We start from the raw sequence: 26,623 nt of genomic DNA, 5'->3' as shown, positions 1-26,623 counted from the left end.
GCGCTGGTTAGCCTACTATTTTGAAAGTGTACTTAGTTTGGGTGGCCACCAAAAATTAGCATCTGCATGGCCATAGAAAATATTTACCAAAATACGTGGGTCCCTATAAGACCACTCATGCAATTCTCTTGTTGCTCATCAGATAGATATTATTAACAATGCACAGAGCCATCCCACCTCAACTTCCCTGTATCACCACTGATCACATAGAAGAATATACATGTAACATTGTCAGAATTAGAAAGGTACCCCAGATGCTTACCAGGCTTCGTGACAGTAATACGAATCCACAGAGATCCCAGCCACCTCACAGTTCATCTTCCTGAAGTCAGGCAGATGGTCACTGAATTCGGTAATCTCAAAAGGACAAATTTGGCTGAAGTCCATGGGATAGAAGAAGAACACCAAATATTTGCCTGCAAAGAAAGGGAAATTATGTGTTTATCTTGTGACTGTCAGGCTGTAAGCCAAACTATGTAACTAAAATCTGCATCACAATAAATGAATCCATATGCATTTAGACTAGTTGTAAATAGGCCAGTGGCAGCTAGCTCCTCAATGTTTTATCGGTGACTACCACTCCTGTTCCTCCTTTACCTCCCCTTCTCCTTCCAGTAGAAACCATGTGGGGTAGGTAAACAGGAATTATGCTATATTGAACCTGAACGCAATAAAATGGGCAAACTATAGAATACACCATTGGCCCGCAACTTGTCGAAAAGCCATTATCTACAATATGGTCCACCTTCAACTAATTATAGTATTAGTTCTTCACCAACGCGATATTGGTTAGTGGTTAGATTGGATATTAGGTGCCAACTGTCTAGCTGTTGTTTCTTCAGGTGGTCATAGGCAATCTTTTCTGTTCCTGTGTAAGTGGCAAAGTCATCTCTCATTGTGATGTGTCTCAGTCCTGCTTGTCACTACGCAACCCATTTTTTTGGAGTTCTTGGAAGTACCTTTGAGGTTCAACGGGAGAGGAGTTAAGGTATTAATGCCTGAGTTTCAGTACGTTGTCCATAACCTCCTTGCATCATAGTCCCTCCCTATTGCAATTTTTTATATGTTCGGTATATTAGGTGGTCTTTGCTGTGCCCTGTACTGCTGACACCCATTCAATTAAGGTGGAAAGGAACCAATATTGATGACAATATTAAATGAAACTCTTGAACAACTCTATATTGCACAATGGGTTTATTATATCCTCCTTATATTTTGCTTGTAACGGATTCTCTCACGTCATATGCTTCTGAACATTACAGATGTTCCCCTTCCTGCATGTTTCTAATGGTCTAAGCCTTGGATAGAGACTATACAGCTTACAGTTCACACACTGTGACCACAGTTGTCCAGATCAAAGGATTAAACAAACCTTTGACGGGGATGTGTCCGTGAGTCCAGAACGGGACCTGCCACACACAAACCTCGTTGGGAGGCTAAAGCACACAGGCAGCCACAAACATTTGACACATAATTACAAGCATTTTTGACCTACTGATACAAAGCATTGGTATGTCATTGTGTCGGGGGTCACCTCGAAACTAACCAAAAAATTACAAAAGTAGTCAAAAAGGAGTGTAAGCCGGTGCAAGAAGTAACACAGTTTGGGCCTCCTTACACGGACGGCGGTAAGGGTTAACGGTCACCGTTAATGGCAACGGTGACCGTTAACCCTTACCGCTGTACTACGAGGTCCCTTTGCGGGTTGGAGGAATTAACGCCTGCTTCTTGCAGGCGTTAAAAACCAACCCGCTAAGGGACCTCGGAGCTAATTACGGCACCGCAAAATTGCGGTGCCGTAATTAGCGCCTTCCCCATTCCCATAGAGCCCTATGGGGCAGAAATGGGAATGGGGAAGGGCAATGGTGGAAGGGGGATTTACCGCCCCTCCAACCTTGGAATGGGGCGGTAAATCCCCTTTCCGCCAAGGCGGTGCTGGTAATTTACCGGCATACTCCAGGGTGCTAATAGCACCCTGGATTACCGCCTTCCGTGTAATGAGGCCCTTTGATTCAGGGCCCAGATGCAGCTGGGACAGCTATATTCAAACGGATCGCAGAACAGAACTGCATGAAAAGGCGCTGTCAAAGAAATGCCCCTAAATCTAGAACCTTTATACAATGCAAACTAATTAGCATTCGTGATCAATCGACATGAAAAAATGTCCACAGAGGTCTGACTTTTGCGAATTGGCCTAAAATACATTACCCGCAAGCTCCAGGAAAGTCCAACATTTAGGAAAAATACACTTTTACAGACATTTACCACCAGGAAACCACTCAAACACGCCGCCGACAACACCTGTCCTGCCTTCCCGCATTTCCACAGGTGTCCCGACGCAAACAGTGCCTCACATGTGTGGGTGCACCTACCTGGGGGCAAAGGGAAAAGGCAAAACCACTGGTATCCCAGAGTGTTTCGGGAGAGCAGATTTTGCAGATTTTTGCTCTTGTGGACAACCTACAGATATGGGACTGTGGTGTCGCAGCCACCAAGGAAAACAGGGAACCTCATTCATTTCTGAAAAGAAGATACCGTGGGAATCCATAGAGGTCTGACATTTGAACGAAACGCCCTAGAATGTATTACCCACAAGCCCTGGAAATGTACAGATTTACCGGAAAAAAACACATTTTTCAGACATTTGCCACCAGGAAATCACCAAAACATGCAGACCAACAACACACGTCTTACCTTCCCGCGTTTCCACAGGTTTCCTGACCAAAACGGTACCTCACATGTGTGGGTTCACCTACCTGGGTGCAAAGGGAAAAGGCTAAACCACTGGTTTCCCAAAGGGTTTTGCGAGAGCACATTTTGCAGGATTTTTCTCTTGTAGACAACCAACAGATTTGTGCCTGGGGTGTAACAGCCACCAGGGAAAACAGGGAATCTGCCTCAGCACAAAAAATGCCTGGATATTGTACGTGCATGAATATATGCATGAAGCCCGAGCCAGTCAAGGGCGAGCTTCTGTTTATCAGGACTGTTTCACTGTTTGCTGCTTTGCTGGGCGCTGGACCTGAAACCAGAAGAGAAGTGGCCTAAACAAACGGCGGCAGCACGCAAAGTGGAGCTTCATCGCGGGCCAAAAGACTTAAAGAAATGAAGCCCGGAAAGACCGCAGGTGCCAGTAAAATCTGTCACTGCTCTACGGGAAAATGGAGACACAGCGTTCCTACATCGAACGTGAAAAAACAGATACAGACAAGGAAGAGACGGTAAGCCCGCATAAACAAAAACCTGTCGGAGCGTGAAAAGGGTGATTGCACAGCTGGAAACTGTTTATTCTGTTGTGACTGGGGTGCCGGCTTCTAACGAGCCAAACGCAGGAACATTCCAACAATTACACTGCCCTCTAAGCAGAAAAAGGGCAATAGCCCATCTCCGACCACACTGTACGCCGTTAGTGTTATTATTGCAATAAATGTTCAGAGCGAGCGGGAGACTGCGGGAGTAAACTCCTTTGATTCCGTTCATCTCTAGTATAGAGATTTGGCGTGTTTACGGTGTAGAGGATCTCCAACTGCCTGATTGTGGCACAGTGTGGGGTATAGAGGCAGTTTGCCATAAACCTCACAAAAAACTATCCAGTGCATCCAGGGGGAGTATCTTAAGAAGTGACCGATTTAAAACCGTTCACTAAGAACCCCAAACAGCGTTTGCACTTTTGAAAGCTAAAATGAAACTACGCAGCACGAAAGGTATGGAGGAAGAAGGGGATGGGTCATACCTAAGTGGAAGCCATAAAGCAGATATCTCCGTAAACCCACACACTCAGGAAAACCCAAACCTAAATACTCCCCAACAAATTCAAGTACTAATGCATGCAGAAAAATTACCTGGCTATTTGGTGGACAGTCACAAAAATAAGAACCCAAGTGCTGTAATACAAACACATGGAAACGGGGTCTTGAGTACGCAACAACAACAAAAATAATCCAACAAAAAATAGAAAATCACTGTGGGAGAAAAAGACATAAAAGTCATAGTGATGCCGAAGGAGAATCACTTATTTTCTGGTAAAATCAGAGGCAATCTCAAACCCCATCCTCTAGCACGGTAATGTTCATATCACCTGCAAAATTTGCGGAATGAAATCACCATATTAAACGAGGGGGAAAGGGTGGTAGCACCATTGCATCAAAATACACAGTCACCTGAAAACACAGGACAAACTTCAGATGAACAAAAAGATATAGCCCATCACGAAGACGCCAAAACAAAAACAGATCCAAACACAGAAACATTGAAAGCCTTAAATTTTGTTCTCAATTCATTGGTATCAGTTTTTGAAATGCTAAAAATAGATGTACAAGCATAAAATGGGACACTGTTAGAGATGACAAAAAAAATTTCACTATGTGATTCATCTTTAGTAGGTCTGGTAGCTGCAACTAACACAAACTTGACCTTGCTGCTCCGGGATCTAAACCTGGAAATGGTAAAACAAGGACTTCATATTTCTTCTATACAACAAAGCCTGAAGGAAAAAAATGACATGGAAAAACAAAATAACAAACTACTGGAAGAGGTTCTTTCTTTACTGAAAGTAAATTGGAAATCAAACCAAGCAGAGAGAAATGTAGAAAAGATCCAAGAATACTCATTAGATGATACACCGCTTTCAGAGTCAGTGTTGGAAGAATTTCGAAGGCTCGCAAATGTAGTAGAAGGAGAAATGGAAATTGAAGAGGGTGTTCAAAAAATGCAAACAGAAAAAGTAAACGGGAAACAATTGGAGAATATCCCAGACTGGCAGCATCCCTGTGATCAGACCTCAAGAGGCAGGAGGAAAATGAGGAAACATCTTGCACGAAGAGAGAGGTCAAAGTCAGTACACCCTAAAAGAAATAAAAACCGAAAGAAAGGGCTGAAATACAACAAAAGTGGATATGCAAAGGAAAGAGCAAACCCTCAGACAAACCGTAAAAACCTCTCGAAAGAGCGATAAACAGGAAAGCTCAACACATAAAATCAAAGATCCACAAACTCCCTTGGGAAAAAATAAGATTAGCCAAGAGAAGAGTAACCAGAAGCAAACCAAAAAGAACCTTGAAAAGATCAAAACAGGAAACAGCAATAAAACAGAAGAAACTGTAGCAATTACAAAAGCAAGTATCGGTCTGCAAACTGAGGATGAGGTAGAGGCGAGCAACAGTTCAAAGACAAAAACAGAGGAGAATACTTTGAAAGATCAACCAAAGTTAGGGAAACCACAAACCAGGAAAGAACTGGACAGTGCCCCTCAAAAAAACCTTACAACAAAAGCAATAAAATGGACCCCGATCTTTCTGAAAAAAGACCCTCAACCGGAAAAGAAGAACAATTGCGCAAACAACATCGCTAAAATACAGCACGATAATAACATAAAAATTGCTCCCATCTTCGAAACCTAGTAACAGAAGATCGGCAAGGACCTCAGTGCATCATTGTTGAGCCCAACTTCCGCCACAGCTGTGAATGAAATAAAACTTTCCGTAACAAATGAAGACAAAGCTCAAAATGGTGAAGGGAAATCAGTAAAATTAAATAGCCGAAGAAATCAAGAAGATGCCCGTTTAATAACACAGATACCATCTAAAACCAGCGAATATCAGAAACAAAGTAAGTTAAAAAATCATATCATCCAAAGAGTCTGGCTGAGATTGCATTCCAATCTGGGGCATCATAAATCACTGAGTCGTGCAGTAATACTGGGCATAATGAAGAAAGTGAAAAATCTTCATTGTTTTGCATCAGAAGATATAGAGATCGTTAAATTTCCAATGTCTCAAGACCCCTTCCTGGTTGAACTGATACTTACCTCTGAGAACGCAAAAAATGTTATGTTACAAGAGTCTGTGGAGATTGAATCTTATGGCCTGGAGGTCTCATGTAACGACACAGAAAGAAACACTACCATCAACCATCAGAACACCCCAACACTAAAAAACAACAGAAGGGAAAATCCAAATGAATTGCACCTATTGAAAGGGGGAAGAATAGAGATGGAATCTAACATGAAAGAAAGCACCCTTACGCTTCTTCCAGAGATTCTCTCACAAGTATTGCAGAAGCTAGGATTGGGAACGCATCAACTTTAGAAAAGATGATTTAAATGTGTTCAGTTGGAATTTCAGGTTCCAGTTCTATAAGAGCAAAAGAAACACGGGCACATCTTTTCAACCAGGGTGATGTTGTTCTATTACAAGAAACTTGGTTGGTGAACCCTTTAAACATTGAAGGGTACACAGCACAGTTCTTTGCCTACCAGCATCACAAAAATCATTAGGACGACCGTCAGGGGGTCTGCTCATAGCCCTCAAGAACCACATTTTCAAAAACGTAGTACAAATCTGGAAAAATCCCCTAGGTATTCACGCATGTAGAGCAGAAATAAGTCTACTAGAGAAATCCTCAATTTGGGTTTTGATAAACATATACTGGAACCCCGCCAGCTCAAAGCTGGACACTTTCTTAGCAGATCTGGGCTTATTACTGGAAGCAGTGAAAGTGAACTCAGCCTCTAGCAACATCATTTTGGCAGGAGATTTTAATACGAACTGCCTATATCCACAAAAAAGAGAGGCATATCACTTGAATGCTGGGAAGATAAGCAGGGGAAGAATGTGGCAGGAATTCATGGAATGATGGGACCTCAGAATGGTCAATAACAAACAAGAGAGAGATCAAGTTACATACAAAACATGGCATAGAGGGAAATCTTCCTCTGCTTTAGATTTCATTTTCGTATCTAGGAAACTGCATGCATCACCATCCCTTCTTGTTCTAAAACGGGAAGGAGGTAGTGATCATAGCAGACTCGAGCTTTCGTTCCAAAACATTCTAGGAACAAATATGGAAAGAGAAACTCAGAACTTAGAGGGGAAAAAAGGGAAAATCAGAGTCATGAAATAGAAAGATGGGGGATTTAAACTCAACAAGCGGCTAAAAGAGGTTCCTGAGTATATCTGGAAACTGGAATGTGACCCGCAGAGGTCTACCAAATTTCTCTGGGCAACACTAGCACCCGGAGAATTAGCGGGGAGAGATAAACAAAAACATCTCCATGCCTTCAACGAACCAACGCAAAGGAGAAAAAGAGAGCATAGGAAAGCCCTGCGAGACATTAAGAAAATAGGGTATCCAGCAGAACAACTGAGAATAGAAATAAAAAGAGAGAAAACAAACTACAAATCTTGGTCAATCTCACAAAGGGAAATCCGGATGCAAACGGATGGGGAACATGTACTTAACATACTAAGAGAAGATAACAACAAAAGCTTCTGGGAAACAATTAACCAATTCGAGAGGGAAGCAGGAAACTCTCTGTGCAACCTAGTGTCTGAAGATGGGTGGGTTGAATATTTAACAGAGATCTACAAGAGCCATAGTACCTGTCACTTTACGACCAAACCAGATATACCCTGGCAACTCAAATTTAATGAGGAGGAAATTTATGAAATCATAATTAATTCCTCGCCATCTCAAGCTTCGGGATTGAATGGCCTGACTTATCAAACCCTTAAAAGTGAACCGGTACTGTGGTCGAAACTATTATCTGGTCTCTTTGAGGAAATCCTTAAGGAACGGACATTTCCAACTTCTTGGAAAACGGCTTTCGTAATACCCTTTTTCAAAAATGGGGATCGTCGGACAGAAGCAAATTACAGACCAATAGCGCTGCTCGACATTGAAAGTAAATATTTATGAAACTCCTATTAACTCATGTTTCAAAATGGGTAGAAGAGTCTAACATCTTATCACGTTTTCAAACAGTATTCCGCAAGGGACATTCAACATCTGTAAATGGTCTGATCCTAAACCTCCTCAACGAACAAACAGAGAAAAAAAAGTCCCCCCTGTATTGAGCTTGCATCGACCCATCGAAAGCTTTCGATCAAGTAGAACAAGCTCTACTCTGGCAAAAATTGCAAAGGTGGCGAGTGGCAGAAACATTATTGTCCATCCTGGTGGAATTGCACAGAGTAACAAGTCTAAGAGTTTGGCTTGATGCAATGGGCCACCTCTCAAAATTAATAGAGGTTAACAGGAGGGTCAGACAAGGGTGCCTAGGAGTGCCTCTTTTTTTAAATTTGTTTTTGGCAGACATGGGGACTTTCTTAGAACCGGCTGCAATGGCCAGTCCTACCATAAATGGGAGGAAGATCTGTTGGCTGGCCTACGCAGATGACATAGTACTTCTCGACAGAACACCGATCGGTCTGCAACGTCTGCTAACGAAATTGAACGAGTATGTTGGGATAAATAAATTAACAATCAACCCTGCTAAGTCAAACATCCTCATTTTCAAACATCCTCTGTCAAAAACTAAATACAAAAATTGGAACCTGGGGGGTGAAGGCATAAGAGTTGTAGAAACCATAAAATATTTGGGTTATGATGTACATTCCCATCCAACACAATATAAGGCAGAATCTGAGGTTATGGCCAAGGTAACACAAGCTGTGTCACAAATGATTAAATTGAACTACAAATTCTGTACATTTTCCATCCTTCCGCTAGTGAAGTACTATCTAGCAAAAGTGGTCCCAGTGATACTATATGGCCTGGAAGCCTAACCAGGGCTGTGGTCAGCAAACTGGGAAAGCTTTGAGGGTCGATTATGGAAAAGGGTCCTGGGACTTCCAAGTTGTCCATCTTTAAGAAGTCTGAGATTCGAGCTGGGCCTAAAGTCGTTGAAGTGTATGGCAGAATGGAAACTTATTTCCCTGTTTCGAGAAATAATTACAGGAAAAGAGACCTCACTATACAGAGATCTTAGGTCTCAGAGGCTGCAGGGCAAATCATCCCTTCTGATCTCACTTGGGGAAAGGGTAACGAAGGCACTCATAAGAATAGATCTTGATGAGGATACTCTAGTCCTAAACCCACTCAAAATCAAAAGAAAACTAGAACTCTTAGATTGGGTCGAAACAATAGAGAAAGTAAGATCAGATCCAATCAAAAGTGCGTTCTTGAGGGGGGAAAAGGAACTTGGGTGTCTTTCACGCTACCTAATGAAATTCCCAAATAGAAAGCTGCGTTCAAATTTCCTCAGAATGAGACTTCGGGGGTAATTCATAGAATTTAGCCCACAAGTGGCGCACGCGGCTGGCGCACAGTGTGCACGTGCGAATCTCTGCGCCAGCCGCGTGTGCTAAAATCCATTTCCGTGCACAGCGTATTCATGGATTTTAGCTACCAAAACCAGCCGTGGCGCACAGTGGCGCAGCGACCCTGCAGCAGCGCCAGTTACGCCCCCAAGAACGCCCCTCGCGCAGGGAAAAGCCATCAAAATCCCCAATCCAGAGCAAAGGGCTGCGCTAACCCTGTACCAGTATACATGGCCACCACACAGCACACGGCAAGCTGGGAACGTGTATTACTGTGGTGCGTGGGAAGTTTCACAGGCGATTGGCCCTGTGCGAGTGGGGTACGTGTATTAGTGGGGTGTGCGGGAAGTTTCACACGCGAAAAGGCCTGTGCGAGTGGGGTACGTGTATTACTGGGGTTTGCGGGAAGTTTCACACGCGATTGGACCTGTGCGAGTGGGGTACGTGTATTACTGGGGTTCACGGGAAGTTTCACACGCGAAAGGGCCTGTGCGAGTGCGGTACATGTATTACTGGGGTTCGCCGGAAGTTTCACACGCGATTGGCCCTGTACGAGTGGGGTACGTGTATTACTGGGATTTGCGGGAAGTTTCACACGCGATTGGCCCTGTGCGAGTGGGGTCCGTGTATTACTGGGGTTCGCAGGAAGTTTCACACGCGATAGGCCCTGTGCGAGTGGGGTACGTGTATTACTGATGTTCGCTGGAAGTTTCACACTCGATAGGCCCTGTGCGAGTGGGGTATGTGTATTACTGGGTTTGCGGGAAGTTTCACACACAAAAGGGACTGTGCGAGTGGGGTACGTGTATTACTGGGATTCGCGGGAAGTTTCACACGCAAAAGGTCCTGTGCAAGTGGGGTACGTGTATTACTGGGGTTCGCAGGAAGTTTCACACACGATAGGCCCTGTGCGAGTGGGGTACGTGTATTACTGGGGTTCACGGGAAGTTTCACACGCAATTGGCCCTATGCGAGTGGGGTACGTGTATTACTGGGGTTCGCGGGAAGTTTCACACGCGAAAGGGCCTGTGCGAGTGGGGTACATGTATTACTGGGGTTCGCAGGAAGTTTCACACGCGAAAGTGCCTGTGCGTGTAGGGTACGTGTATTACTGGGGTTTGCGGGAAGTTTCACACGCGATTGGCCCTGTGCGAGTGGGGTACGTGTATTACTGGGGTTTGCGGGAAGTTTCACACGCGATTGGCCCTGTGCGAGTGGGGTACGTGTATTACTGGGGTTTGCGAGAAGTTTCACACGCGATCGGCCCTGTGCGAGTGGGGTACGTGTATTACTGGGGTTCGCGGGAAGTTTCACACGCGATAGGCCCTGTGCGAGTGGGTTACGTGTATTACTGGGGTTCACAGGAAGTTTCACCCGCGAAAGGGCCTGTGCGAGTGGGGTACGTGTATTACTGGGGTTCGCGGGAAGTTTCACACGCGATTGGCCCTGTGCGAGTGGGTTACGTGTATTACTGTGGTTCGCGGGAAGTTTCACACGCGATAGGCCCTGTGCGAGTGGGGTACATGTATTACTGGGGTTCGCGGGAAGTTTCACACGCGAAAGGGCCTGTGCGAGTGGGATACGTGTATTACTGGGATTCGCAGGAAGTTTCACACGCGATAAGCCCTGTGCGAGTGGGGTACATGTATTACTGGGGTTCGCGGGAAGTTTCACACGCGAAAGGGCCTGTGCGAGTGGGATACGTGTATTACTGGGGTTCGCGGGAAGTTTCACACGCGATTTCGCTGTCAGAGCAGGTACGTGTATCTAGTGGAGTGCACAGGGAGTCCCACACGTGAATTGGCAGTGTGGGTCCTCCCAGGTGTGCCCTCCACCCCATCCACGGCCCCTGCAGGCAACCCACAACACAGGGGACTACCCTGCACCCCTGGGCATGTCCCCCAGCCAGCACACATGTCACCTTCCACTAGTGATCACCAACTCATGTCCCCCTGCACCCCCACCCCCCAGCAGTGAGGGGACCTGCCAGCAGGCCCCCACTCATGTCCCACTCATGTCCCCCTGCACCCCCACCCCCCAGCAGTGAGGGGCACCTGCCAGCAGGCCCCAACTCATGGCCCACTCATGTCCCCTGCACCCCCACCCCCCAGCAGTGAGTGGGCACCTGCCAGCAGTCCCCCACCCATGTCCCAATCATGTCCCCCTGCACCCCTACCCCCCAGCAGTGAGGGGCCCCTGCCAGCAGGCCCCCGCTCATGTCCCACCCGTGTCCCCCTGCACCCCCAGCCCCCAGCAGTGACAGGCACCTGCCAGCAGGCCCCCACTCATGTCCCCCCCTACACAAAATAAAGAAGCACAATCATGGGCCACTTCTACACCAAAAAACCACATCACGCCACCCCATTCTTGAGACGCAATGATTTCCCAATCCACTCCACACTCACATGCCTATCTCAAGACACAAATCAAAAGTCAACTATGTACATCAACCCATGTCCGTCACACAGATACACTGGTTGGCATTGATTGTGTAAACACACATTTTCACATGCATAAACCCAATGAGCGAATCCCACACATGGAAATAAAATATGAATATGTTTATGTACAAAAATAAATAAATGAAATGAAATCATACAAAAATAGCAAACATGAAATGAAAAGCATGTGCAAAAGATGAGTGAATGAAAATTATAACCAATCCAAAAAAATGTGAAAGAAAAACAGTCCAAACTCTCCCTCCACCAACGCAAATCCAAAGGAAAGGTAAAAAAAAAAATCCATTGCTTCATGTTCAAAATGGAGAAAAAAAAATCAAATGATTCCATAGTCCAACTATTTACAATACATTGTCCCAAAAAAAATCCATTACTCCATGTCCATAATGAAAATCCATGATCAAACTATTCACAATCCATTGTCCAAAAGAAAAATCCATGAATCCATCTGCAAAATTCAAAAAATAAATCAAATCAATCCATTTTCCAACTATGTAAAGGATCCATGAGCCCAACCAAACAAATGAAACCTACCTACGAAACTACATAAAAATAAAACTATATACAAATGTGTGTGGCATTGTCCATTGACCACAAATAAAAGGAAAAGGAAAAGGAAAAGGAAACCTAACTCTAAAACTATTTACAATGGCAGCTGGCTAGTCCGACGGCTCACTTCCCGATTTCCCGGGCCAGGGCATCATCGAACTCCTGCTCGATGCCCCGGAGGCGGTCCTCTTCCATGGCCCAGAGGGTTCACAGGGATGATGACATGTGGACCTCCAGGTCCCTGCGAATTGCCTCGAGGCACTCGGCCCGCCTTAGAGCCCTACGCATGGAGTTCCCCGCCCTGACCATTGTGAGCCGTGCCTCTTCTGCCCGCTGTTGCTCCGCATCTATAGCATGGCCTAACTGCTGCCACACAGAAGACACTTCCAGTCCTGGGTCCTCCTGCCTTCTGGCCGATGCCTGCACCTCCGATGTTGAAGGCCCCGAGCCATCATGGCTCCCACCTTGTTGCTGCTGCTGCTGTGCCTCTGCCTGTGCCCTGGCTCTTGCTGCCTGTACATCCTCCTCCGGCTGGGGTGCAGTTGTTGAGGTAGCCACCCCTGCTGGATGTCCGACTCCCGACTGTGAAAGGGATGTGTCCTCCACCAGCCTGGCCGCAGGGTCAGAGGCAGCTCCACAGGGTACCCAGGTGATACATAGGTGGGAAGATGGCATGGAGGATGACTGGCGAATAGGGGGTTGAGGTGAGGAGGGGGTCGGAACAACGTCTAGCAAACGGAGGAATCCGGACCTGGTGACCCGTCCCAGTAGGTCTATGCGGTCAACGAGGCATTCGAGATGACGTCCAGTGTCCTCACGAAAACACTGCAGGTCACCTCGCATGCCCCGTTGACGCAACGCCATCCCACTCAGGACAGGCTCAACCGGGTCCCGGATAGCCACGTCTGCAGGGAGAGGAAGGCCAGTTGTTGTAAGCTGATGCCCTCCCAGGAAACGGGTCTGGACGTAGGCATCCCTGCTGGTGCAGGATGATGCAGTCACAGGATCGGGGACAGGATTACACATAGGCACCTCCGCGGTGGCCTGTGCTCCCTCCTGTCCCTGCCCCTGCACTGCACCACTAGCACCAGTGGAATCCCCACCTCCAGACCCTGTGTCTGTCCCTTGCCTGGCCTCCTCCTCCACCAAACCCCCCACCAACCTGGATGACTCCATGCCATCTTCCTCCGTCGGACCCTGTGGGGTCTCAGCTGCCCCTTCTGCTGCCGAGGAGTCCAACTCCGACCACCGCCTCTTGGACCTACCCTCGGCAGCTACGGCCTGGGACGCGGCACCAGACTCCTCACTCCCTGACGAGATGACAACCTGGGAGGGGAGCCGGGCCTTGCGTCTCCGGCTGGCGGTGCGATCCCTGCCATTGTGCTCCACAGCACCCTCTCCGCCCTCTTCATCAGTTGACGCTGCAGACAGGGAGAGATAGGACACAGGCATCAGGGCACTGTACAATGGACTGATACACACATGACAGTTGCACATGAGTGGCAGTGTCAAACTTCAGACATGGCATCACAATCCCCAACACACATGTCATTTCAACTCACACACATGAGCAATTCCACAGCCATATCACAACAGCCAGCACCATCCATACACATACAACAGCATGAGCATCCAAAGGTGAGCCAGACATCACATGAAACACAGGGAGTGCAGTAGACATGCACACACGCCACCACACTTACACGCATGTCTACATCTCCTCCAACAGTTGCAGTGATGAGATCGCCATACATGTCAGATCTGCCATTCAGCCTTCTACATATCAGTGTCACATGCATCCATGTTGCATCCCAGTTGCACACTTGTCAAATACACGCACATGCACATGTACACAGTGCATGCATTAGGAACCACCATCCATGCCACAACCATGCCAATGTACATACACAGAAATTCAAACATGTGTGCTCCCACACCTGCATTTGTCCAGCATGCTTACTAACACATACACCATCAATGTGTCTCACACCTGAGAGGACACGTGGCAGCCTCACGCCCATGTTCATACACATCCCTACATGGCCCTACAAAAACACATGTGCAACCTGCACACTACTGGCGCACCACGACACGCACAGCGTCCAATCACCCTGCATGTACAATTACCGCTCGACTGCAGACGGGTCTGCCTCTCAAGGATCTGGACGTAGAGCGCTGGGCATATGCGTTCCAGGGCCTTCATTTGGTGGTCTGACAGATGGCCCCGGCGCCCCTCAGCATCCGCTGCCTTCGCGAGGCGCCGGGCCTTGTTGAGGGTCCTGGACCTGAAGTCCTCCCAGCGCTTCTTGACATGATGTAAGTCGCGGACTGCCACCTCCTCCGATTTGATGGCAGTCACAATGTCCATCCAAATCCTAGTCCGTCCTTCATTGTCGGCGCGCGAACTTCCAAAGAGGGCATCATACTGCCCCAGGACTTGCTCCACCAGGACACCAACTTCCCTGGCACTGAAGCTGGTGGCCCTCTGCCTCTCTGGCTGGGGGTTGCCAGTGCTGCCAGATGGTGTTGTGCTGGACATGGCAACCCCAGAGGCAGGAGTGGGAGGGCAACTGGGTCCTGGGGCTAGGCTGTGGAGCGATGGAATCCCAGTCGGGAGTCTACGGTTCCAGCAGAGGTGGTGACAGCAACTGCACCCTTGGCTGACATGCAGGCAGCAAAGGGCAGGGCACATGGGCAGCAGACAGTCAGGCAGCAGCATATTGCAGGTGGGAGCGTGCTCGGGGCTCTGGGGGGCAATTATTCGGCCTTCTGGGCAGGAGCGTGGTCTTCCATGTGTTTTCGTGTGGCCAGCTTGATACGGAGTGATTTGGCACGTGAAAAAATTGCACATCAGCGTGTAATTGGAGGAAAGGCCATTAGCGCGTAAACACGTCAGCACACGTACGCGTTTTCATTGGACCAAAGGCCCTTAGCGCGTAAGCGCTTCTCTGACGTTACGTGCACAGGCATTTCCCTTGTGACGTGGGCATAGTGGTTCAGCGCGTGTGAAAATACTGCACGTCTGCGTGTGAATGCGTGTAATCCGAGGAAAGGGCCTACCCGCGTAAGTGACGTGATGCGCGCGGGCGTTTCCCTCAGCACGGGTTAAAGGTGAGCAGGGCCAGCAGTTCGCTGTATGTGCCTTTTCGTGGAGACCGACGTGTGTAGCTGCTTCGTGTTGTTTCGCGATCCATCACATCTTCACAGCGATCGAGGACGTATCTCTTCTTTTGGCGGGGGTATTGGCTACGCGTGTTTTTCATTATCACGCGAGTCAGACGGTGAGTCGCGCACGCTATTTATCGCACTGCGGCTGCCCCTGTGTATCGCACCCATTGCCGAGGTCATAGTAGCCTGCGTGTCCCACGCGTATGCGTTTTTCATGTTACTGGGTGCCACCACGTACTGCGGGAGGTTGATTCCACGCACGTAGGCTGCAGGGTTGCGTGCACGGTTTTACTGCAGTTTGGGGGGGCCTGAGCGTAGCGTGACCCGTCACTACATCACCGGGGTCACATACAGCCTTGCAGGTGCAGGGAGGCTGTTAACATTTTGCATCCCACCCCCTTCAACCCAATTGCCCAGGTCAATTGTGGTGTACACCTCCCATTGGCACTACTCCATCTGTGCCGGCACTACTCCATCTGTGCCATGGTTGGGAGGCCACCAAAGGTGAGGGGCGCCTCAGCTGGGCGTACTCCTCGTGGCGGGCGTGGTCAGGGGCATGGCCGGGGTGACCAGGGAGTCGGGGACTCGAGGGTGTCCAGGGTGGCCACAGAGGGGCAAGAGGCAGGGGTGCGCCACTTGAGCACAATGTTGTGCCATGTGTCGGTGCAGTCATGCCACCACCGCCTGTGGTTCCGGGAGATGCAGCTTCTGCATCTGGCACTGACGCCCGTGTGACCCGGCAGTCCGTTTCATCGACTGCCACAGGCCCAAGGGTAGTGGTAGCTGCAGGTGCAGCGGTGGACACCACCACCCAGGCTCATGGTCTGCCAGCGCAGGCTGCGTTGGCGATTGAAGAGCCCTTGGAAGATTTCCAACAGGACCGGAGGGAAACTGTAGGGGCACGCAGGGCTGCCCTGACCAAGACACGTGTCCCTGGGGCAGTAATGTCATCTGCTGCCCCGAACAGCCGGGTGTTGGCAAGTGCAGGTGCAGATGCAGCCAATAACACCCCAGTTGTGAATCTGCCAACCAGGACAGTTGCGGTCAATGACCCTGCCACAGCGGATGTTGATGCGCAGGGTCCATTAGAGGGCACCCAGCTGCCACTGACACAAGTCAGCCCTTTGGTCGTCCCTCCACCTGCCACTCCCTTGGCTCAATCCACCAGTCCCACTGGCCATACTGATCAGGGCGGCATCAGCCAGCCAGGGTCTGCGCCACAATCCAAGAGGAGGAAGATTGCACCTGCAGCACAGGCTTGGACCCCACACACAGCCACGACCTCCTGCACATCGAGGAAGAAGCCTTTCTGCAACCAGGAACTGGACTTCCTCGTGGGCTACGTGCGGAAACACAGCCGTGACATGCTAGTGGGTGCTAATTGTCAGACTATGGCTGCCCAACGTGATACCCACTGGAAGCAAGTTGCGGAACATGTGAGTGCATTCGGCCATGAGGTGCGCACGGCGCAATAGTGCAAAAAGCGTTGGAATGACCTCAAACGCAGCGCTAAGGCTAAGCGTGCCTCAAATTACAACTTGACTCTGGTGACTGGCGGTGGGCCTAGTTGCGGAGTTCATACCATCTGAATCGGTCAAAGGAGTGGGAGAGATGCCGAGCTTTGATGCCCAGTCCGGTGAGTGTTGATGCGTGCTTGTCGAGGACGTGTGTGTTTTACTTGTGTGATGTGTGATGTGTTGTGCATGACTGCCACTACATGTCACATGGTTATGATGTGTGAGTAATGCAATGCTTCCCTGATGCATGTCTACTCTGCTGGATGGTGGACATGTGGAGCATGTGGAGCATGTGGAGCAGAGGGGGACTGTCCACATCACCACTTTTGCACCACTTTTGCACCGTAGTCACATGCTGGTTACCAGTATGCCCCTCCGGTCCATGTTCCAGCTCACTGACACTTCTGCATGTAGCGTGGGGGGAGCTTCCGCTCAGCCCAGGAACTATGCATAGCATGACTGACGTGCATGTGTCCTCTGCCTGCAAGGGGGTAGCCAATGTAGGCATGCTCCCTTGTCCCTCAACCCCCTGCTCTGCACCCCAATTCCATCTTAGCACTGGTCTGCTACAATATTGCCGTTGGTTACTTCCCTGGTCATGCCTCCTGTGTACATTCTAACATCCAGCGACCAATCTGCCAGACATATCCATTGTAGTACTTCCTTAGTACTTAATGCAGGGTGTCTCACTTGGACTGTGCAGAGGTCAGATGCCCCGCAGGGACATGAGTGCCCATTCATGCTCCATGTGCATTCCAAGCATGCCCATATGTGTCCATGACTGGATGGTCACTGTTACACAAGTCCATGATGACCCAAATTGCATGGCATTTCATATGCCTTCCCATGTCAACTGTGGCTCAGTACTGCGTTGCACACTGTTTAGGGTCTGACAATCTGTGAGGGTCACAGGCCTCAGCCCGTTTAATGGCCAATGACTCTGTCCAACTGGTGTAGTGTCTTCTTCATACGTGGGTGGACTCCAGAGGTTTCATCATATGTCCTGCTTACTGTCCCATCATCATTTGCAGTGTTGTCACTTGACTCACATGAAGCTGTTGATGCTAGTCAACACTGTCCTGTCTGTCAATACACAGGTCTATGGTCAGCCTTTTGATACCATGCTAGGCATCCCTGCTTTTGCACTTGGGTGGAGGGGTGCTTTGCTTGTAGATATGCTACCCATTGAATGCACATTGCACGTGATGCCTGAAGTTGACCTTGCACTGCCTTCACATTTTCTGACACACACCATGGAGTCCTTGTACATGTAGGTAGTGAGTAATATACATATTTGCTGCACTGCATAGAGCCACTTCAATGTAGACTGCCACCTTTCAACAGGTCTGATCACAGAAGCAATTCCAAGTTGACCCAGCATGCATGCCAGCTTCTATTTTGTGTGTCACATGTCTGCCTGATGTGTTTGTTGTCGGTGTGTCTGTGTGTTGTGTGCTTCTAACATGTGTAGTGACCTTTTTCTCTCAATTTTTTAGATGATGACGCAATGGAGCCGGAGGATGGTGTTGTCATGCCAGGCACAGGGCTGTTATCACTACATCAACCCAGCACAAGTGGGTGTAGTGCGGTGGTAGGCCACGAAAACCCCCAAGTGCTACAGTCCATCTTGTCTCTGGCTGCCTATGAGTCCAGCCCTGAAGAACACTCTGACAACCATGTCGAGTTGGATGAGCATCAGGTCCATATGTCAGGGGTGAGTGATTCTGATGTGGACACTCCTCTGTCCACGACACCTGCACTGAGGGGTCAGACAGTCTTGGAACCTCCGCCCGTGGTGGATCGGGATGCAGGGTCACCCTCCACACCAGTTACTGATGTGCCTGGGACATCACGTTGACGGGGGCATGTAGTCGTGCAGCCGCGGGCGGTGCCAACACAACGAGGACACACGGTCCTTGGGTCCCGCAGGGGTCAAGCCCAGCAACGTGGTCGCCGCGCGCAACCACAGTATACTGAGTTGGAGCAAGACATGACTGCCAATTCTGAACGGTAGGGGGCAGCAATGGGGAACATCGCTGAGAGCATGGAGCGTGTGGCCCAATCTGTGCTCCCACCTGCGAGGCAGGTGCTTCTCCAGCAGCAGGCGGCACGGTCCACGGCCCGCTCGCTCAGGCTGGTCATGGCAGCCTCAGACAGGGTACGCCAGGCTGAAATGTCTCTGCGTCAAGCAAATGCTGCTCACGCAGAGGCACACATGAAGTCCCTGAGGGAGGGGCATGCTTCCCTCAGATCCACTCTGGGTGTCCTTCTGATGTCCCAGAGGGAGCGGGCAGAGGGGAGGTTTGCACAGCTTGAGCGTACCATCTCGGCTGAGCTAAATGCTTGCCGGGAGGTGCAGCGGTTGTCCAGCCAGGCCTTGCAGGAGGAACTCTGTGTTACACGTGCTACCTTGCAAGAGGAAGCACGTGTATCACGGGAGGTTCTGCATGCAGATATATATGTCATCGCCACACAGAACCAGGCTCACCCATCCGGCAGACCTGCTGCCGACGATGGGCAAGCTGCGGCTAGGCGTGGTCATGCTCCTGTGCCACGTCATCCTTTCCAGGAAGAGCCAGACTCGGACGACAATCTATCTCCCACATAGGTCGGGCTGTGCAGGCGTTGAGCCCATGGAGGTTTTTCTTTTCCTCAGCATCATCGCATGTGGGTGTTGAGCAGCACCCTGTACCTCCCCCCTCCTGGGTGCCTCCCCTCCCCCGGGTCGTATGTGGCCATTTTTGATGTTTCTTTTAGTTTAGTTAGTTAAGTTTCTGTTTGATAGTTAGTTTAAATAGGTAAAGTAGGTTTTTCATAGTTAGTGTAATTAATTAATATAGTTTAAAATTGCTAGTCTATTGTGCTTTCATGTGACGGTGTGGTGCTTTGTGGTTTTTGAAAGCATCCACTGTCTGTTCCAGCTGGGCCCTTCAAGCTTGTCTTGTGTGTTTGCTGCTTGGGGTCCTTGACTCACATATGCCACTCCTGCTTCCCTTATCCATGGGCTCGCAAGGATGGTTCGGTGTAACAGCCTATTACACAATGGCAATGGACTGTCATATCTGTGGCATGTCTGCTGCTGTGGAACTTGTGTTAACACCCCTAGTGGTGATGATTGTGGTGTAATTGACCACTGTTCTTCTTTTGCTAGATGGGGTGTTTAATGATTCATTTGTACATTCATTGCTATGCATTGTGTAGTATGTTTCTTATCTTTAATGAACATGTGCTTGTTGAAAATCATGCCGTAGATAGTGTGTTCCACACTGTTGCTGTGAAAGACGGACTGATGGTGTGATTTCTGATGTACGTCTCTGACATGGTCCACTCATGTAATGCCTGAAGAGACACACACAGATGAATATTAAGCATTAACCGTGTGTTTCATGGACTTTCTGCAGGGGGATAAGCCTCAAGACCACCTTTGCCAGCAGACATGGGCCATTGGATGTCTGGAATCTGGACACGTTTGGTGGTGCCGACATGCGCATGTGTGCGCAAGCAGAGGCACAGGGATTGCGATCTTACATCCAATAAACTATGACGTGTTTCAAGGGACTCCAGGCAAGGTGAGCAGCACAGGGGGGTCACAACACAGCAAACCTTCCACCTGGCCAGTTGAACATGCATGCTTAGTTGCAGCACTGACGATGAGCTTGGACAAATATTGGTGTTGAAGCGCACAATACAGCTCAGATGTGTTGGTGGACTGATGGCTAGTTGATGGGAAAGTTGTCTGGGTCACCTGCATGCGCAGTGGCACATACCCTCCGTTCCACCATGGTCCATTGAGGCACTTGTATTAGCCATGTAGCATTGCAAGACATGGAATGAAGCAGCTCACAGGGACAGACAGCAAGGGTTAGACTTGGGTGCAGTGCATTTCATTTCTAAGTAGAATTTGATACATGCACTGGCTACTTTATTTTGGTCATGGTGGTACAGGACTTGTTCTGAAGTCAGACCTTGCTATATGCTTCTGTCTGCTTACCCAGGGAACATTGCATGTTGTGTGAATCGTGACACATTGGTGTTCCATTTGCCACGCACCCAGCGGTGCCTGACTTAATGCATTGACTGTGTATGAACCATCGCAGGGGTAATGTTACGTATGGGTATGAAGCATCCACACAAGAGTGTCTGTTTGTTGAGTATTTTGTTACTTTGGGGCATATTTGGTGGTGTGTTTGTGTGTTTTGGGCACGCACAGATTATTAACTGTGGCTCTCTTTGCAGCATTGAACTGCTCCTGTTACCGGACCGGAGAGTGTGCAGGCAGGAGGCCAGCACTCACCCCAGAGATAAGTTTCTCTTTGACTTCCATTTGAGTAATTTGATGCTATGTGCATGTGAACAAGTTTGGTCTATTTGTGTATGTGTCAATGTGTGTACTACATTTTGGTGCATTCCCTACTTTCCCGTGTCAATCCTACTCCCCTCTCCTGCCCCTCATTCCGGTTATCCAGTATGCCAATGCCTGTGCCAATTGCATATCCCTGACCCTCCTTCCCCACCAGGGTCTCAGAGGCCTGTGTGAGTTAGACCTTGCAGGCACCCAGACCACGGTAGGGGTGGTTGTTTTGTGCCACTCATGCGCCTGTACACGGGAGCTGTGACAGTAGACATCCGTTCGTGTTGCATCATTCTATGTTATGTACCACACATGGTTCAGATCCTGTTGTGACATTGTTTTACTGTGCTACCTTGGTTGTTAACATCATCGTGCTAGTACTTGGCCTTTGTGGCGTACTGCTACTTGAAGTCATCTACTGGAGGCTGTTCTGGTTTGTTTTACTGCCTGCAGGGTATTTGCTTGGCTTCTGTGTTGTCCTGCTTTGAGTTACCTTGGATTTTGTGCTTTTGCAAATCTAGGTGGACTCTGAGGGTGCTGGCAACTTTTTACACACAAGGTGGGAGATGGTGACAAAGGGGAAGGGTGATCCCCTGGCCAGGTGGAATTCAAGGATGTCGGATGAATAACCCAGATGCAGTTGTTCAGTGGGTCGTGGTGATTTGTGAGGGGGGGTTTGTTGTTGATAGTTGCCTTGCCCTGCAGTGTGATGGGCACCCTGAAATTGTAATTGTGCTTTACTATGTACATGATGTATTCTGCTCATCGATGCCTGTTCATGTGTTGTGTTTACCTTTCAGGTGTGAGGCTATAGTTGTGGTTTGACATGCTGGGGTATACACATGGTGAATGTTCACATGTGATGTGTAGAGGACAGTGATGGTCACTTGCTTTCATATGCATATGTTGAGTGCATGTCCCTACTGACCCACACACTCGCACTATGATCCACTACATGTACAACCACCCTTACATGTCCACGTGTACACTTTGTTTGCCTTCTGGTGCCCACTGTGTCCCTGCAGCAAATGTTCTATGACCATTTGTGGATCCTGTACATGCCTAATTTTGTTATTTTATGTAGTTTGTCGCTTAGATGTGATGCTCAGGGTGTGCATCACACACAATGGCTGTTCACTGTGCTGTGCGCTGAGCAGTGTGTTGCAGGCGGTGGAAATGGCACACAGTAGCTGCAGTGTTGTTTATGCAATGCACATTGTGCATGTGGACAGGCATTCATTGTTATGTTTCAAATACGACTTTTGGAATGCATTTGGGTATGACTTATTTTGGGTGGGAGGTTGTTGGTCAGTCATTTCATCTGATTCCATGTCAGGTATCATTGTCTGATGCCCATTTACATTTTTCACATGGCAATGTGTACCTTATTGGTACTGTGTTGGTGTATGGCTATTGCTTGCCATGTCATGTTGTGGTTTGGGAGGGTTTGAGTGACATACCAGTGATAGTCATGGCCTGTTTTGCAGGTCTCTGTGATTCACACCTTGCATGTGTGCCTTTTGGTCACACAAGATTGCTTGTGTTTAAGTAGCTAGGGATGCACACAATGTGGCAATTCCATGGCAACAATCTCACATGGCAACAATCTCAGGGTGGTAAAGTTGTGACAGTTGACTGTCTCTTTGTCATCATCGATTGTCACCTGGTATGTGCCAGGCCTGTGAGCACTCCGCAGGGTTGGGAGTTTAGGTGAAAAATCTGGCCACAAGCTGGGACTGGGCTTCCTCGCCACGTGCCCTATCCCCTCCCATGGGCAGCGCCTGTGCCTGTGGTTGGGGATATGGGGGCACCACCATGTCCACCGGTACGCCCTGCCGTGTTGCAACATTGTGCAGGACACATGCTGCCTCAATGATCCTGCACACTACTGGGGGTGCATACAGTAGCTGCCCGCAGAGCGGTCAAGGGAGCGGAAGCGTGACTTGAGCACTCCGAATGTGCGCTCCACTATGGCCCTGGTTGCAATATGGGCCGCATTGTATCTTACCTGGGATGGTATGGTGGGGTTCCGGATTGGCGTCATCATGTGGTTGCTCAGAGGGTAGGCACTGTCCCCTGGAGAGGTGATAATGGTTGTGATTATTAGGGTTTGTGTATTTGTGTGTGTGTGACATGCATGCATGTGCACGGGCATTTGTATTCACCTAGGAGCCATGTGTCGCCATGCTGCCCAGCTCCCAGGGCCCGGCTCAGGGCAGACATTCTGTATATGAAACTGTCATGGGTCGAACCAGGGTAGTTTGCATAGACAGAGGTGATGATTCCCTTTGCATCGCATACCACCTGTACGTTGATGGAATGCCAGTGCTTGCGGTTTCAGCAGATGTGCTCAGTGGCCCTAGGTGGATGTAGGTCCACATGGGTGCAATCTATGGCACCGAGCACTTTGGGAAAGTGTTCCACCCTGTAAAAGTCCTGGACAACGGCCTGCCTTTCTGCAGGTGTTCTGGGCATGTATATGTGCCTGGGGACTGAGGGGCGCGCTGTCATGATTGCCAATACCTGGTGTAGGCAGCGTGACTGCGTGGCCTGTGAGACCCCACCCACTATGGCAGTAGTCCGCTGAAAAGACCCAGTGGCCAAAAAATGCAGGACATTGAGCACCTTCTCCAAGGTGCTCAATGCTTGGAAGCAGAGGGTGGGGGATGTTAGGTCATCTTCCCACTCCCTGACCAGGTCTAGTATGATATGGGGTGGAAACCTATACCTGCCATAGACCTGGTCATCAGGCATCCCAAAAAGGCTTGTCCGTGGTGAAAAAATGCGTGCCCTGGCTATTCTCCTCCTCCTGCGGTGTCCCACGATCAGTGCTGCGACACATGGGGCATTCATCGTAGCTGTATATACATGTTTGTTGTTTGCGCGCACTTTTATGCTGTGCACGGGGACGCTTCCGCCTGCTTTTGTGTGGCGGACGCGTTGACGCCTGTGTACGTCTTTTGCCGTGCATGGCTCCATGAATACGGGTTGTTCGCGTGCATGTGGGCATTCCGTGTAGTTCCCTGCAGTACTTCCCCAGTTACGCCTTCTTTTACACGCGTTGCTCCCCATTCCGCGTGTTACGCCCACTGTTCCGCCCACTTTTGTTGTGTGCGCTGCGCTATGCGTGCTTTTGCTGTGCGCGAAGCGCACGCCGTTTGATGACGTGTGTGCCCGCGTGTGCAATGCACGGATTTGGCGCACAACCAGTGGGAAAGTAGCGCAGCGCCTTCCTTGTTTCGCATGCATGCGGGTTTGCTTGCTTTCTCACGCTTGCGCCTCCTTGCGCCTGCTTGCACTGGGATTTTCGGCCACGTTTGTTCCATGAATCGGTCCCTTAATCTTGTCCATTGCGGGGTGGTTTTGGAAAAGCGTAACCAAGGGGATAAGGCAAAAAAACTGTGTTCGATTTGCATAAACCCTGCCAAACAAACTTTAAGGCATTTATTAATGGACTGTGAAGGCTCATGGACATATCGGTCAAGACTCTTCAGGAACTTTGTGCACAGAGAGGAGGATATTATATCAGACTTTTTGTGGGATATACTTATATCTGGCACCAACGCCGCGCTGACGTCAGCAGCTATCCAGGTGTTAACCAATTGCGGAATAATCATTTAACATGCATAAATAGGCAAAATAGTCCACCAAAAACATTGCGCACACAGATGGACTGTGGAAAAGAGCAAATCCAAAAGAACAAATGCCCAGAAAAATTGGCAGGGTTGGCAAAAAGGAAAAACAATGTTTTATTTTGTAGATAAAAATGTGTATATGTGTAAAGAAATGTATGTAACATGTTTGTTTTATCTGTTGTCTTTTTATAAAGGCTCATCGAGCCAAGAGCCAAAATAAATAATAAAAAACAATAATAATAATATATTAACATGAAAGTAGCTGCGAGTGAATCATGCAGTCGGCATGGATGCGCTCTCCATTGGTGTCAGTGTCAGTATGGGGACTGCCGTGTCTGTGCCATAAGGAGAGGAGCCAATGGCGTCCGTTGCCATGGCAACGGATTTGTTGTGTGTAATGCCAGGCTGTGCAACGTGGCAGCCATTTTGAAGTGGTGAGTGAGACGGCATCTGTGCCAGCTCTCACTCATGGTTGCTGCTGCCCCATTGCCAATGCTGGATGGCGGATCTTAAGGAAAAAACCAACGCAAATTGCTGAAATGGTCGATATGATGGAATGGTTCAAACAAATCCAATTGTTGTAAATACCAAAGTCCTCATATATGTGTGGACAGATTTATATGTGGGACAAATAAAGATTATGTATTAGAGATTAATTATTACAAATCTCAAGGAGTCCTCAGTGTGAGAGTATGTGCTGCACTTCTAGAGGGGCCCTGGGGATTCTATTGGGGGCGCTATGTGAGTAGCTGTGTCCTTCTGGGTAAACAGCCCATGTGGATTGGAACACAGGATTTAAAGGAACTTCCATGTGATGTGTGGCACGTGTATAGCAGGTATAACAGATACATTTATTCAATGACCACATAGTGCCGTAATGGTAACACAGATTCTTAAAGTAACACATTTTTGGACATTTATATATAATGACCACATGGTGCCAGAATGGTAACACAGATTCTTTGAGTAACACAATTATAGACATTTCTTGATGCTATGTCGTCATGTCTTAGTGTACGGAATATTAGTTTAGAGATAAATAAACAAAGACTATTGGGTGGAGTGAACAGAGGATGTCATTGTATGCTGCACAGGCAGAGCACAGTTTTATTATTGGGCCCATAGGAAATTATTCCACGCAACTGTGATGTTTGGACCATTGTTTACAGAGTCTAACAGATATATCCACATTTGTTTGAGTTGAGTACGTTTTTTGTTGATGCCTCCTCCTATTTTCTGCAGGGAAATCATTTGAAGAACAAACCACTTCAGTTCTGAGTTGGTGTGTTTTTTGATAGCGTAGTGTTCACTGGTACTTGATTGTTGATGCAGGAGCGATGCTCCGAGATGCGTTGCATTACAGCCCAGATAGTTTTGCCAATGTAGAGTAGACCACATGGGCACTCTATCACGTAGATGACCATTTTACGGTCGCATTTGGTATGTACATGGAATTCCAATCGAATGTTATTTTCGAAGACCTTTCTGGTTTTGGTAAAGGTACACGCCACGCAGCGGCCACATTTGTAGTGGCCTTTTACAGGTGGTAAACCTCACTCTGTTCCAGTACTTGTTGATTTTGCCGGTTCGACGTAGGTATGCACCAATCTTTCCTTGAGGTTACAACTTTTCTTAAAGGCGAAAAATATTTTTTTTCAGAGAGTTCCTTTGTTCTTGATCAAATGTCAATGTTCGTTGATTGTGCTTTTTATCAAGTTGCTCAATGGGCTGTATGTGGTGACGCAAAACAACCTCTCTAACAGTCCTTGCGTTTTGGATGTTAAACATGTTTCCCTACACGTGTTCACGGCTCTCTTCTTGGACATCCTAACTGCTTTCTTTGGAT

General features: G+C 48.5%; 1 protein-coding gene across 3 annotated transcripts in view; it reads right to left on the bottom strand.

The window, feature by feature from the left end:
* LOC138549874 (peroxiredoxin-2-like) overlaps positions 1-26,623 on the bottom strand; it is a 1,255,072-nt gene that overhangs the window by 1,068,737 nt on the left and 159,712 nt on the right. For all 3 annotated transcript variants that reach the window (XM_069642369.1, XM_069642370.1, XM_069642371.1), the window contains exon 3: positions 263-416. In XM_069642369.1, the coding sequence (XP_069498470.1) occupies positions 263-416 (154 nt within the window). The remainder of the gene's footprint in view (positions 1-262; positions 417-26,623) is intronic.

This window comes from Ambystoma mexicanum, chromosome 1q (genome assembly GCF_040938575.1).
Source record: "Ambystoma mexicanum isolate Mex_15411 chromosome 1q, UKY_AmexF1_1, whole genome shotgun sequence".
Classification (NCBI taxonomy): domain Eukaryota; kingdom Metazoa; phylum Chordata; class Amphibia; order Caudata; family Ambystomatidae; genus Ambystoma; species Ambystoma mexicanum.
This window is presented reverse-complemented; position numbering and strand designations above follow the sequence as displayed.